Source organism: Pocillopora verrucosa, chromosome 2 (assembly GCF_036669915.1).
Source record: "Pocillopora verrucosa isolate sample1 chromosome 2, ASM3666991v2, whole genome shotgun sequence".
Classification (NCBI taxonomy): Eukaryota; Metazoa; Cnidaria; class Anthozoa; order Scleractinia; family Pocilloporidae; genus Pocillopora; species Pocillopora verrucosa.
In genome coordinates, this window is record NC_089313.1 from 7,197,426 (window position 1) to 7,211,809 (window position 14,384).

At 36.5% G+C, this 14,384-nt stretch overlaps 1 protein-coding gene across 9 annotated transcripts; it reads left to right on the forward strand.

The window, feature by feature from the left end:
* Positions 1–4,876: 4,876 nt before the first annotated feature.
* LOC131787783 (uncharacterized) lies at positions 4,877–12,945 on the forward strand. Of its 9 annotated transcripts, none has more exons than XR_010716780.1 (7): positions 4,877–4,972; positions 6,660–6,737; positions 8,354–8,413; positions 9,233–9,271; positions 9,974–10,030; positions 10,250–10,319; positions 12,286–12,945. XR_010716780.1 is itself a non-coding variant. In XM_066162799.1 (5 exons), exons 1-5 carry the CDS (start codon positions 5,032–5,034, stop codon positions 9,865–9,867), a joined length of 309 nt encoding a protein of 102 aa, XP_066018896.1. In that variant the 5' UTR covers positions 4,883–5,031; the 3' UTR covers positions 9,868–9,919. The 9 variants fall into 9 exon arrangements, 1 of the variants encoding a protein (XP_066018896.1); XR_010716778.1 differs by having other exon boundaries at positions 6,660–6,733; XR_010716776.1 differs by having other exon boundaries at positions 4,883–5,125.
* The last annotated feature ends 1,439 nt before the right edge of the window (positions 12,946–14,384 follow it).

Here is a 14,384-nt window from a genome sequence, read left to right on the forward strand (position 1 = left end):
TGAAGGAGAAAGTGCCAGTGAATCCCTTCATCAGGCCATGAGGTGGATGAGAAAAAACGGCTTTACCAAAGTGTCTGAGTGGGCTTCGTTTACGCTGATTGGAGATGATGTGAGGCTCGAGTTTGAGAAGCAGAGGTAAGACTCGGTGAGAACAGGTATTTTATAAGCTAAATTAGATGTGAAGGTGTTTATGACTTACTGGTCGCTGACTCTTGGCGGGGATCCTTTGTTACCTTGAATACCAAGGCTAGTTTTATACCTTATTTTTTTGTTTCTTTCTAAGAGTAACAATTGATTCTCTCAGATTGATGTAAAATATAATCTTGAAAGCGTCTCTCTGCCAATCAGATACAAGTGTACATTTGCCCACATATTGCGCCTGGTATAACTGTATTTGCTTTATTTAAGAAATGTTGATTATGTTATTTATAATTGTTTTTCTTTTTTTTTACGTTTGTTATAGGAAAGAGGATGAGAATATCTCGAATGAAAAAGACCTTAGAGACTTGTAGCTGGATAAACAAATAGAATAAGTAGAGAAAATACTCTATCCGTTATTTTATTGTGTAATTTAAGAATAGGCAATCTTCAATTAAGCATATTATAATTTTTTGCGTTTTTTTTCGATCTTCTCAGCGGGAGGTATTAGTTACGTATTCGAGGAAGATTTTATTCTGCACAAAAATTATCCTATCCGGCCGATATAATTAGCACGAAACATTATTGACGTAGGGCTCTTAAGTGAAGTGAAATCAGGAAAGTCAAAACAGTAGTTTAAGCATCAAAAATGAGCCAGTTAAGTCTTACAGGGTTTTCTCTCAAAGCTTTAAATTTTGTTATAGGTTTCGTTGACAGAATCCTAAATTTTTGACAAAAAATCTTAACAGAAACCTTTCCTTATGGTCATTTCCAGTACTACTTCTTAGTGCTTAAAAGGCTAAAAAATACATGGATTTCTAAATAGGACCATGGAAAAAGCTATCAAAGTCAAGAATGGTATTACCATAAAGAGGGAAAGTTACGGCAGTAATATTTTGCAACTGGTTCAACAGTTCAGTTACGCATTGTAATGTTTGAGATGTTGTAATGTTTGCATGGTGATCTGATCGTTTTCAAGTCAGGTTGTTATCAAAATGTTGATTTGGGAATAAAAATATTCTTATTTTTACCACACTTTTATAAAATCCTTTTTTGGGAAACTTTCTCAAGGGATTATGTAGTAATTCCAAAGACGCTAAAATAAAAGACAGCTTGAGAGAAATCTTAGAAAATATCGCGAGCGTTTTTTTTAACCAGGTTACAGAGTAAAACAGATAGCACTGTTGTTCATTGTTAAGGCGGCAAGGTGGTGGGATAATGGATGCAAGTGGTAGGAGTGTCTGCATGCGGTCCACTGAAGCTTTCCTGCGCAGAAAACATCAACAAACGCTATGATCGCAAGAAAGTTGTTTTGTTTCTCAATGCTTTTCACTGCATTTCTTTGATCGTTTTTTTCACCTTAGGTGAGTGAAAAAAATCAGAACACTAGAAATGAAATTTCCAGAGGTCAAAATTTAAGAGTGTGTCCACGAGAACACCAGACAGTCGTGCTACATGCCATCTCACCGACTTCAATGAAACTTTGCCAGTTTAAAACTTTGCTTCAGTTGAAAAGAGAGAAGTTATTTATTTAAGCAAGCTTATTCAGCCTACTTTTAAAACTCCTGGATGAAGTCTGCTATTGTCAGACGTAACGCATGAGGGATAAATACAAGTTTTTATTTTCTCAGTTCGAACAGAGGAACTCGCTAGTTTGTTCCGTCAAAAAAAAACCCTTTAATATAAAGTCACGTCGACCTCGTAAAAAAAATTAGACTCACCCTGTCATAGTCACTGGTTTGATACCATAGGTATTTAATTACGATACATCATTGCGCTTTGATCACAGCAGTGAAAATGTGCCTTTCCTCAGGCTCGCCACATTTATTACCAGTTGTAATCATTGATTATGAAGTACGTTCGTGGTGGAGATTGAAGGTTTTCTTTGGTTTTCGTACTAACGCAAGCTTTGTACGAAGCGGGGAACGAATGGTTGGGTACCCATTATGCGGTTTGACTTAAACAAGTTTAAATAAGAGGGAAACGTCTGCAGAGGAGTTGAAGGCTAAGTGGAAATATTGTACAGTAAAGAGGCCGATGATGTTAGGAGCTGAACAAGACTTTATTGCCTGCAAAAACCGCCACTCAACTTGCCGCCTGTGACTTCGTTGTGACATGGCCACCAAGGAAAGATCGGCGTGAAGTGCTTTATTGTTCCCGAAAGAACACAACTCGTTTGAAATAATTTTCCTAATGTTCCAGAAGTAACGCAAACTTCCCTCAGGCTTGGATAATGGATAAAATTTAGCTATAAAAGTCTGAAAAAACAGTTAGGCTTACCTCAAACGCGAGAAAGTACCGCTTTTACTCTTCTTCCAGTTAAACTACTCACCACAAGGTGTGTATTTGTGCATCGGAATGTGACGTGGACAAAACGAGGTAGATTATTCAAGGTAGCGCTGAAAATGCCGACGTACGACGAAAATGAATACCACATAAGATCAGCCTTGAGTAACACAGGAATCCCAACTGAGTACCACAGGACTATGGGTTGCGTTCTCCTTATGTCGAACGCAATTACATTTGGAAAATTAATTCACTCGAGGGTGAGGTCACTGGTTGGCAAGTCTTGACTCTAGCGGACGATAGTTCTCAACGAGCGGCGAGGTAACTTCCCTATTGAACCATGAAATTCTTGCCAAATGTTATAAAAACTTTGTCTTCCCTTGGTTTGCAGGCAAAAAAAAAAGACAAATTTTGTCCCTCTCGCAACAGCCCAACAGATAGTATTGATCCTATGTAGCATATTATATCAACTGTATTGCGTCCTCATAGTGATGTTACATAAGTGAGCGAGCGTCTAAAAAGCCCTCAATCCAAGATGGCGCAGTTGTCTTGTTTATTTGCAACTAACTGTAGAGCCCAATGTTATTTTTTCTCGCGCTGGGCAGGAGGGCTTTGAACAGCTTATACCCCTAATTCGTGGGTCTACAGCATAAAAGAGCGCTTGAGAGACGTTCATGTATTACAAACATACGTTTTGTCCGAGAAGCTTACTCTAGCTAATATTGGCTTATTTGGAGATTACGAAAGCCACGATTTCACGATTTGCCCCAAATATTGTGCACAGGTAGGTGTGAGATTCAGTCCTTCGAGTTTGTACATGCCAGTAACCTCCTCATAAAAATCGGAGGCGGAGCGTTGAGAGAGAGGTAAATCTTAAGATGGCAGAAGAAATCAAAACTGGTGACGAGTCTTCCAGGTGACAAGGTGACTGTAAACCTAATAGAACGCATACTGTGACTGTTATCCTAAAGTCAATGAATAAGGAAGAAAGGCAAGAGGGGCGCTTATCTGAACATCAATTTTCCTAACTGGTGAGTGGTGACTGCGATGAACTTTATATCATATGATTCCTAGGGATATGCAGATACTTTAGAGGCGCTCACATAAACAGTTTGGCGGCGGAAGGTCCTCCCTCTGACTTTGGAACTGCGACAAGTTTATAGCGCAGACTAGCTGACATAGTTTGGAGCACCTCAAGGCCTCACTGGGATCATCACACTAGAAACCTTCAGCAAACTAATCGTAGAAGAGGGTTGTTGTCAGCAACGTGCACAGATCTCTTAACCCGGGCCATCGCGAGAACTACTCAATCAGTCACAGACAGAACAAGAGAGCGAGATACTCTTGTCAAGAGGAAGGATGTATCAAAACGTGACAGTCGTATTTAATGCCTTCCAAAAGCACCTTAACATAGACAGACACAAATTGAAGCTGACAAAAGAATCTGCCTTTGATGAGATCAAGAGGAAATAGACGGAGGCTTGCCAATCTGTAGGGGGTGGCTACGTTCAAGGTCGGACTTCGGGCAAAAATTCTGACGAACAATCCTTTATTAGCCAGGTGCACGGCTTTGGATGGGCCCTTTGAAAAAGACCAAAAGCAAATGCCTTTTCTTAGAAAGGAAACTACATGATAAGAAGTCAACCGCCTCTAATATGGCTTCCCAAATGTGGAGTTTAAGAGACGAAACCGTCCAGAAATGTTGTATAGGATAGACTGGTTGATAGAGCAGCAGACCACTTGATACTTCAGCCGACTATCTGCCCTAACAAAAGCTGGTTTATTGAAGAGGTTCTCCTCTGTAAGCATGAATAAGGACGAAGAAGTTGATGCCGATGATCTAGTTTCAGAAACTGACCGAACAAGGCAGAAGCAGGAGCCCATTACCCGGAGCCTCCATACCAATTGTACCCTTGAGTCAACCTTGTCCCGTATCTTTTTATTTTTTAGAACTGAGATATGTGGGGTTCTTTAATTTCCCGCGAAAACACGCTGACTTTCCGCGCTTGTCGCCATTATTGAAATACTTTCGTGCGACCTTCTGTGACGTAAACAATAGATGACCACAGGTCTCTTATGATTGGCTACAATGTAAACACCCACGAAAAACCCGTGGGAGGTGCTTCTAAAAACAAAAAGATACGGGACAGGGTTGGCTCAGAGGGGTGAGAGATGAAAGCTCTGTGTAGTGGGCTCCTGGCAGAAGATCAGAAGGGACCATGAAAAATTTAGACGAAGACTGCAAGGGAGGGTACAGCTGCCATAGGATACAAAAAATACCGACCTTTGCATCTCACTTTTCTCTCAAATTTGTTTTCTTTACCCATGAAAACAAACAGGGAAATCTGCGTAAGTACGTCATGTCTGGGGAATTTTTATGGATATTACTTGCCATAACATGAGTTGCGGTAAGCCAACTGGTCAAAATATTGCTGGCTCATTCTTTGAGTCACGCAGTGAACGTCGGCAACACTCGATCGAGAGAGATTCAGATTTACATGAAGATATGGAATGTTTGAAGAAAAAAGGAAAATATTTTACGATTGAAGTAAGCAAATACACATAGAGATCTGCAGAATATTTTGAAATTTTTATCTAACAGACAGCATGAACGACGAAAAGTATTCGTGTCACGATGTACATCGTGATGTACTGTACGTGTTAGTTTTGGCGGAGTTCTGCATGGAAGTGTTCGATGGCGGTAAGTGTCAACGACACTATTTTAGTTTTATCTCTGGAATAGTAGCACAGTTTTTGAATTTAAAAGGGCTATTGGTATTTTCTCTCAAGCAAGAGGGCAGAATTTCGTGGCTTTAAAAGCCCGAGTTGTTGCACAGGGAGCTTGTATGTTAAACAACATTCAGCCTGTGACTTCGGAATCTCCTAAAATGAGCGGTAAACAAATCATAGATTAATGAATGTTTTGTGCCGTACAAAAGCCATATTTGCTGATTTTAGCAAATCTCCAAAGTAATAAACGAGAGAAGAAATAAACACTACGATTTTCCATCAACATTTCGCAACATTCAACGCATCTCTCTTAACGTGAAATTTATTTACATTTCTTAGCTTCCTTGGTCAATCGTCATGTATAACGAGCTATAGCATATATAGGTTTAATAGCCCAAGTGACCGCTTAGAGCCAGAATTCGGTGACAGGTGTAGTTGATAGAAGCTTGTCATAGTAGCAGATTTTAAAAGGCATCCATGACAAAAATACGGCAGTGCCCTAAGAATTCTTTGATGTTTTTCAGAGATGAAATGGTGGATTATAAAGGGTAATTAAAATAAGTGTCATAGCTTTCTGGCAAGGAGAGATAGTTGACCTCAAAGTTATCAAATATTGGATGAATCGAAAAGTCTAAAAACACAGTCATTTATTTGCCTCTTTTGATCGACAAGCCATCAATTGAATTGACTGATATTTGCGTCATATATTCATTATTGGCTTTTCGTATCCTACTTCCAGCTTTGTCTCCTACATCTAAAAGCTGATAATAGCTGCTTAGAAGCCTGTTGATGTAGTCTGTACCAATAGTATAAAAAATGCTATTTTGTTTTACTGAGAAAGAAATGCAAAATTCCTCAAAAACCCTAAAGCTGCAAACATATTTGACAATTAACAATCTATTCTTGCCCAGTAATTAGAGTGAAGATTTTTTTCTTTTTGTTTTAATAGAGGGAGCTGGGTTTTTGATCGACATGTCCCAATCAATGAAGTTTTAGTCAGATACAGAATATTTTGGTAAAAATTATAAAGATACAGCAGGATACTTGAAGAAAAATTCAACAGAATGGAAAATATATAAAAAAAGATGATTGCAGAATATCTAATTGGAACTATAGGGAAACAAACTGCAGGAATTAATGAAATACAGGATAGTTAGCCAATAGTTCATAGGAAGTGGGATACTCAGACAAACTAATTTTACTTAAAAACCTGCAAATAATACATTCCGGCCTACAATCGAACCTGTTTTAAGCAGTTTTTTTGTATTGTCCTCCACCTGACACAAGACATACATTCAGTAAAATTCGAAACACTGCAATCAACAATCCATAATGTAATTGGTGCATTTTAACTCGTTACAAAAACATTTTTTGTTTGTATAAATTGTATGTAAACATAACATCTCTACCGATCAACCTATCAATGATGAATTACATGATATGCAACAAATATGCTTGCTGATAATTTCACTGATAACCTAATTGTATATATATATTTTTTTCAGAATTTCAACACATTACAGAGTGGATGTATTTGAATGGTACCAGGGTGTCAGCCCAACTGCCAATCAAGTTGCATGTAGGTATACATATACATCACAAATTACAAATTTCATTCCTGTTCTAAAGATACAACTTGTCCATATATACAAATATATCTGATTGTATTAGCAAAAACATGCCCATTATGTTGCAAGATTGACATTTGAGTTCATGCTCTTCCAGACCTTGACAGTGGCTGGAAGCTTATTGAACATCCGAAAGAGCAGGCTAAGGAGAGCCTGCAAAAACCTGATTTTTAGGTTTTGGCTTAAGGTGGGCATTACCTGCCTTCAAGCCTGGTTAAAGAAAATGCAAGGGATTGAATGTTTAAGCTAGTGCCTGCATGTAGCCTGGCCACCAAACAATCCAAAGGTGACTTGCAAATGACTCTGTATGGAAACCTCAGGGGGTGGGAGGGTAGATTTTTTAAACCCTTTGGTTGACTGGCATTTTTCTCCAAGGCTAGAAAACACTTGTCTTATTCCTTATGGTTAAAACCCTGCATTGCAAAACTGGTAATCAGCCTTGCAACTGTCACACTTCAACCACTGAAAAGGGGGGCATGGGGATGTTTGGTTTTGCAGTTTTTAACAGAACCCAATGCCCTCCTCACTGAGCTAACACTCCATGGCTGGAGGGTGGTTGGGTGTCAAAAGCATGCCTTTGGAAAAGAGAGCTCAATTGACATTGCAAGGTTTCATTGCTTGAAAGCTGGCATTGCCCACCTTTAAATGAGCCTGGCCAAAAAAAGTGCAGAGGGCTTAACATTAACTGAGGCTAGTAACCAAATGCAACCCAGCCACCAACCTTCTTGAGGGTGGGTTGCAAATGGCTTTATGTGTAAAGTGGGTAAAGAAGGTATTTGACTTACAAATTATGGGGAATTTGTTTTTTGCACAAGTGGACATCTTGGTTGAGTTGTTATGAGGCTGGATTTGTTTTGATTACTTTGTCCATAAATTCAGAGTCAGACTCATACTTCATTGCATCACTTCTCATGCACTTAATCATTTTGGCTGGGGGTGGGGTGGGGTGGGGTGGGGTGGGGTGTATATACATATACACCTCTTTTGAAATGTTGCCATTTGAAAAAAATACATGAAATATATATATCTTTTGTTTTCTTATCAAGAAGTGTTTCTTTTTCTATGTTTACAATAATAATGAACTATGTAATATGCCACATGAATATGGTTGTCAATTACGATATCAGTGACTACATATTTCTATTACTTTTGTACAGAATTTGTAACAAATATTAGATCACAAAATTGAAATGCAACAATTGCAAGGCAGAGGTAATTTGCACCAATAAATTCAAAACTTTAAAATCCCCTTTTCACCATGGGGCAACTTAGAAGAAGAGGAAAAATTCTCTAATTATACATCTCAAATTAACTTTCTAATGATTAAATGCTCTATGTAAAATGCCACAAATATGATTGTCCATTTTATTATTACTGACTGCATATTTCTCACATTTTGTTACAAAACAATTATGTTACAAGTTATATGCAAGAAAATAGCAATCCTGGTTTGTCAGAGAATTTTGTATTTGATCAATTAATTATGCTGTAATTGATGTTTTATTTGAGTTCCTTAATCATCTTTTTGACAGTGAATTGCTATCACTGATAGTGCTATTACTTTTTTACAGAATCTGCTACCAATGTTGTAGCACAAGTGAACACCAAACAACTAGCAGATAGGAACAGAGGTAATGCACTAATGAATTCAAACCTTTAAAACCCCCCTTTCAACCTGGGGCAACTCAGATAAAAAAGTCTGCAAATTCTAGCATATAATGATTAAAACATTAGTCAAGATGGAAAGTCATTTAATTATGCCTAAAATGTGAACCACAAGTGCTAAAACCCACTTATTACTGCTAGCACAAATAATTATTGCTGCATTATTTTGTTAATAAATTTACTTGTCATTCTCATGAACCCTAATCACATGTGTTGTTGCATCAATCAATTAAAAATGCTTACTATAAATCACCAGTACAGCGAAACAGAAAAATAGCACTAACTATCAATTGTTTTTTTTTTTTAGTATGATCAATAACTTAAATCTTTAATGCTTGTATTATTTTTAAAATACAGCAACTGTATGACATGTTGACATCGATTTTTTTTGGCACAAAATGCTCCTGGCCTAGCAAATGTCAATGACTAGAATGTCATAATCACTGATTTTGCCTTTTACAAAAATTGTCTATTAAATCAAACACTTTGAGTCAGGAATTTGAACAATACTTTGGCCCCAGGAACAAACTAATCCTCAAAATGGTTGGCAGTTGCTGTGATAGGGGGATGTTGAATCTCCAAATTGACTGATACATATTTATGTACCATCCCCAGCCTATGAAATGTGATCAAATCTTATCAATCCTAACGGAATGAGCATACATTTTAATTCATAGTTCCTTACTTGCACAGAACACAGAACATCCATTCGTCCATCAGTGATTTATCTTCTTATACTCACCATATCAACTGTTTGTGAAAATATTTCTGTTCAAACATTTTAGACGCCATATGCCACAGACAGCATAGAATCTTGAGAGAAGGTAAGTGAATTCTCTTTTAAATATTTCTTCTACACAATATAAGTTTGACTAACTGCATCAAAATTACAAAAAACATGTCAGGACTCACTAGTGTTGACATTGTACTAGCCATTATACTACCACTGACCAAGCAATTAATATATTAAAAAATACCTTGTTGTTTAAAAAATCATGCACATTTCAATATTTTGCAAAAGTTTCTCTTCAAAACTAAAGTTAAAAATATAGAAATTTTTAGTTTGACTTGAAAAACATATATATAATATTTTAAAATAAATAAATCCCTTCAAGGTCTCATTTATCCTTTATCTGAAAACTTTTAAAAATTTATCTTTTTCATTCATTACCCCCTACACAACAGGTCATTTCACAACCTGTGGTACAGATCTTAACCCCTAAACTCCTAAGATCTCATTAGAAATTCTCCTTACTGTCTGCCATACAGTTCTTGTGATGTTAGTTTGGAGAATTTGGTATTAGATCAACTAATTATCCCCTGATCAATATTTGTCTTTATTCTCATTACTTGTCTGCTTTGTATTGCATTGATATTGTAAGGAGAAACTGTGTCTTGGTCACTGGATCATGGGAGTTAAAGGGTGAACAAAATTCAAGCTTCCTCTGTAGGTCTTGTCAACTACAAGTATTTAACCTTGGAGGATCACATCATTTTAGTGACAAATTATCTCCTGTACTTCACAGAACTCACAACAAAAGAAAGGCTTTGTTGACCACATGTTGGAGGTGTGCAATTAAGAGGTAACGTTTCAGTCCATGTAGTTTACAATTTAAATTAATCACAGCTATAATTAGACAGTCAAGAAAAGCAATTACCATTGACAGTCAAAACACTAACAAAACTTTATATTTACTCACAAGAGCAATAATCATGGGGGTGTGTGAAATTTTAATGTGCACTTTAAAGATCATTTACTCCTTCTGATGCACTCCTTCTGTTAATGACTTCTTTTCCCACAGTTTGCCTCATCAAATATTGAAAAAGTTTCAACAACATCTGATGAAAATGATGTGAAAGATGAATAAACAGGTAAGATTCTGTTTCATTCTCTTCCTAGTATACTCTTCTATACCAATATGTACTGAGCTTCATATATCCATGTAACTGAAGATAGCTTGATTTTTTGTCTTCTTTATACTTTTATGAGTAAGTTCTGTGTGAGTATTGTGATGATCCTAAAATCCAACAGTTACACAAATATTGTAAATAAAATCTATCAAATGCTGCATATTATGTTAATAGCATAACTTGTACATAAATTTGCAACCTGATACAGCCTAAACATGACCAAAAAAGGGCAGGAAAGGAGCTGTACAACACTGAGATCAGTTGATAAGTCAACAATGCATTCAATTTCAGAACCATTAACAAATTGTGACAGTCATGACAAACCATGTTTTTTTTAAATAAAATGTTATCTTGTTAATAAATATTACTCTCAAAACTGGCTGTCACTTGAATGAAATAACATATTAGTCACACCACAGGCATCCCAAGCTCATGTCTTGAGAAAAAGCAAACAATTAATTAATGAAAGTATCACATATTGTGTGACTTGGTGTTAAGTTACAAGAGGAACCATTGAGAATTTGAACATGTTATAAGGAATAGTATGGGGAACAAAATGTCATCCATCTATAAGATGAAATCAAGGCTGCACGCTAGGATTTTAACCATTTTCCATGCAGAGGCAGTTTGCACCCTGAAAATCCTCCCAATCGGCATTTTTCTCAGTCAAAGGTATAACAGGAATAACAGTGATAGTAAAGCATGCTTAAAATGGCACAGATTGCCAGACACACAAGATGTCAGTAAGTTCTATTGATTTTGTGTTAAATGTTCATAGTTCAAATTATTTATCTGTGTAAATCAACCATATTTCATTTCCCATACAATTCCTTATAACATGTTCAAATTCTCAATGGTTCCTCTCATAACTACACACCAAGTCACACAATGTGCGACACTTTCATGAATTAACTGTTTGCTTTTTTCTGAAGACATGAGCTTGGGACGCCTGTGGTCACACAACAAAGTTTCTGTCAATTTTCTTGACACACACAAGTCACGAAGAGTTGTTTTGAATTACAAATTTAAATAGTTGTTCAATCTGAAAAAGGATCTAGTTGAGACCTATCAAATGAGTGCAAAAATTACATTAAAAATTTGTATTAAGGTAAAGGTTTGAGTATGTACAATTTACATGATTGAAAAACATTGACAGAAACACTAGTGTTAACACAAAATGTGACACACAATTTTTTTAAATAACAGCCAAGAATACAAGTTCAGTGGTAATTAGCCCTTTGACCCCAAAGAGTGACTGGCATCTAATTTCTCCTTACACTGTCATCCCTAAATCACACATTAAACCTTTAACTCCTAAGATCTCATTAGTAATTCTCATTACTGTCTGTCATACATTTCTTTCTCTTGATGTTAGTTTGGAGAATTTGGTATTGGATCAACCTATTAAATCCCCTAATTGATATTAATTTTTTCTTTATTCTTGTCACTTGTCTACTTGATGTTGTATTGAAATTGTAAGGAGAACTTCTGTCTTGGTCATCCTTGGGATTCAAAGGGTTATGGTTATGAGACTAAAGGAAATGATCACCAACTATTAATACATGTAAGCTCTTGATCAAGAAACAAATTCTCCTTATTAGCATCTCAGGACATCTACTTGTATCAAGAGAACAGTATGGAGAATATACATACTGATGTTAGGGTGTAAAGGATTAAAGAAACAAAAATATCAGTTATACGGCATTAGATTGATTATCCGACCAATTATCATTTTTATTGAAACAATTCGCCCAGTGCATTCCTTGTCACTTTAACCTTTAGCTCCCAAGATCTCATAAATAATTCTCCCATAGAGTTCTTGTGATGTTAGTTTGGATAATTTGGTATTGAATCAGCTTATATCCCCTAACTGATATTTTTCTTTATTCTCATCACTTGTCTGCTTGATATTGTATTGATATTGTAGGGAGAAATTCTGTCTTGGTCACTCATTGGAGTTGGAGAGATAAACAAGAATCATGCCTTGATGTGCTTCAGAATGTTTGTTTTGTGATTACATGGATAATCACTGCTTTCTTGAACAAGTGGACTGTTCAATTTTGCGAGAAAGACAAATCTTATTTGGTAACTTTTGTAGCTGAATGCTGGTCATCATTCAAATGCGAACAAAATGGATATTACTATATTTGTTCCTTTGCAAATTTGCAAATATGAATGTAAACTAATAATTAAATAACACTGTCAATTGTCACTATCGCTTAATTCCTGAAACTCTAACACCAACTTGCACATATGCAGAGTAAGTTGAGTATTAACTATCAATCCATTAGAAAAACCTGCATCTTTTAAAATCACATTCCAAATGACTCATCGTTTCAAATTCAATTTTGAATGGTTACCTAAGGTTCATAATGTACAAAAATCCACCAGCAATTTGTAAAAAACGAAATTTTGGCCAAAAAACATTTAAAAATTAGTCATTCTAAATTATCGAATGTTGAGAAATATATAAATTATGTAGGTTTTGCATTTATTGACCTGTAAAGGAAAGGTTCATATTTTAAACATTTATATTTAAGAACATCAGCACTTTCCATTTATTTTAGTGTATCGCTGTATTTGACAAGTTAATCAATAAACAACTTTTTCATTTTTTAAATTACTTGTATGGCCAAATTAAGGCAAGATTTTTCTAGTATAATTACTTCTCATCTCCTGTGACGGTTCTTATCTTATCTTATCTTATCGACGGAAAGCAGTTTTCACATCTTAACAAGAAAAGCAACTTACGTTTCCACGTCCTCGAACAATCCAAGTTTGCCCGGAAATATTTCAGACATGAGCGCAAATACATATTCCAGGCCTGCCGTACTGAATCTTTGTCCTAAATTCTGCAGATAAAAGTGAAAGACGAAAGGATCAATGAAATCTGCGTTATGAGCTTTTTGGAAAAGATGATAATATGAATAATAACCAGTTCAAAAAGTATATTTACTTATAAAATTTTCACATTTTAACTGTATACAATACCACTAACACCTTTGAACTTCCTTGCCTCCCTAACGTACTTAGAATGAGTCTAAATTTCTTAGCTCTTGGCGCTGTAGTTATGGCGTCTTTCCTCGCTTGAAAAATGGCATCAATATTGTAATATTCCCTGAAAAACACTTTGCTAGAGGAATCGTATCTGCGATGAAAGCGAAAGTACAGGAGAATTTTAGTTCAAAGTTGTGTGTCTCAAAGGCCCAGTCAGGTATGCAATATCTAACAATCCAAAGCGTACAAGGCGGAATGGGGTCTGTCTTAGTGAGGGCATATGGAAAACTCTGGAACAGATGAGAATCGCACTCTGTCCACACAGACAGTATGCTTTTACTAGAGACAAACAGTTTTGTAATCGAAAAAGTGATGAATTTTTATTTACAGAATTACAAGAAAGTGGTCTCAAAAAATCAGGCTTCAATGACGGCTGAATCTGTTCTGCTTCTCTAACTGTTGAGCACTGCAACCAATTGAGTCAATATGAAGTTACATGTTAGGCAAGGCAAGGCAAGGAAATTTGTTACACGTAAAGAAATCTGCCTCTTGAAGTTCTCTTTGTGTACCTGTATGCTGGTATAGATGGGTTAGCCATCACGACAGCCTCTAGATAGAACCTTCCACCACCCAAGTAACTAAAAAATGATAAAATAAAAATAGAATAAACAAGCGTTAAGTTTAAAGGTCATTCCAGGGAAAAAAATTGAGAAAAGTACCTGCTATGATCTGTGGCATGTTTGCAATATATAGTTATGTCACGTTTCGAGCGTCAGCTCTTTATTAAAGCGGTTGATGACGCGGATCAATATTTGTTTCTGGGCAACCGAGCTCGAAATAGGTGACTCGAGCTCGAAAGCCTATCCGAGCTCGAGTCACAACTCGACTAGAAGGATCCTGAGCAACCGAGCTCGATATAAGTGACTCGAGCTCGAAAGCCTACCCGAGCTCGACTCACAATCTGTAATCGAGCTCGAATCAAATCGAGTTCGATTTGGTAATCGCGCTCGAATCAAATCGAGCTCGTGT

What these genes read in the sequence shown, in the direction of transcription:
- LOC131787783 (XM_066162799.1), top strand. Translation starts at nt 5,032, where the DNA reads ATGAACGACGAAAAGTATTCGTGTCACGATGTACATCGTGATGTACTG. An exon ending in CATGGAAGTGTTCGATGGCG is followed by an intron (nt 5,126 to 6,659) that starts GTAAGTGTCAAC and finishes TATTTTTTTCAG; the next exon opens with AATTTCAACACATTACAGAG. An exon ending in ACTAGCAGATAGGAACAGAG is followed by an intron (nt 8,414 to 9,232) that starts GTAATGCACTAA and finishes CAAACATTTTAG; the next exon opens with ACGCCATATGCCACAGACAG.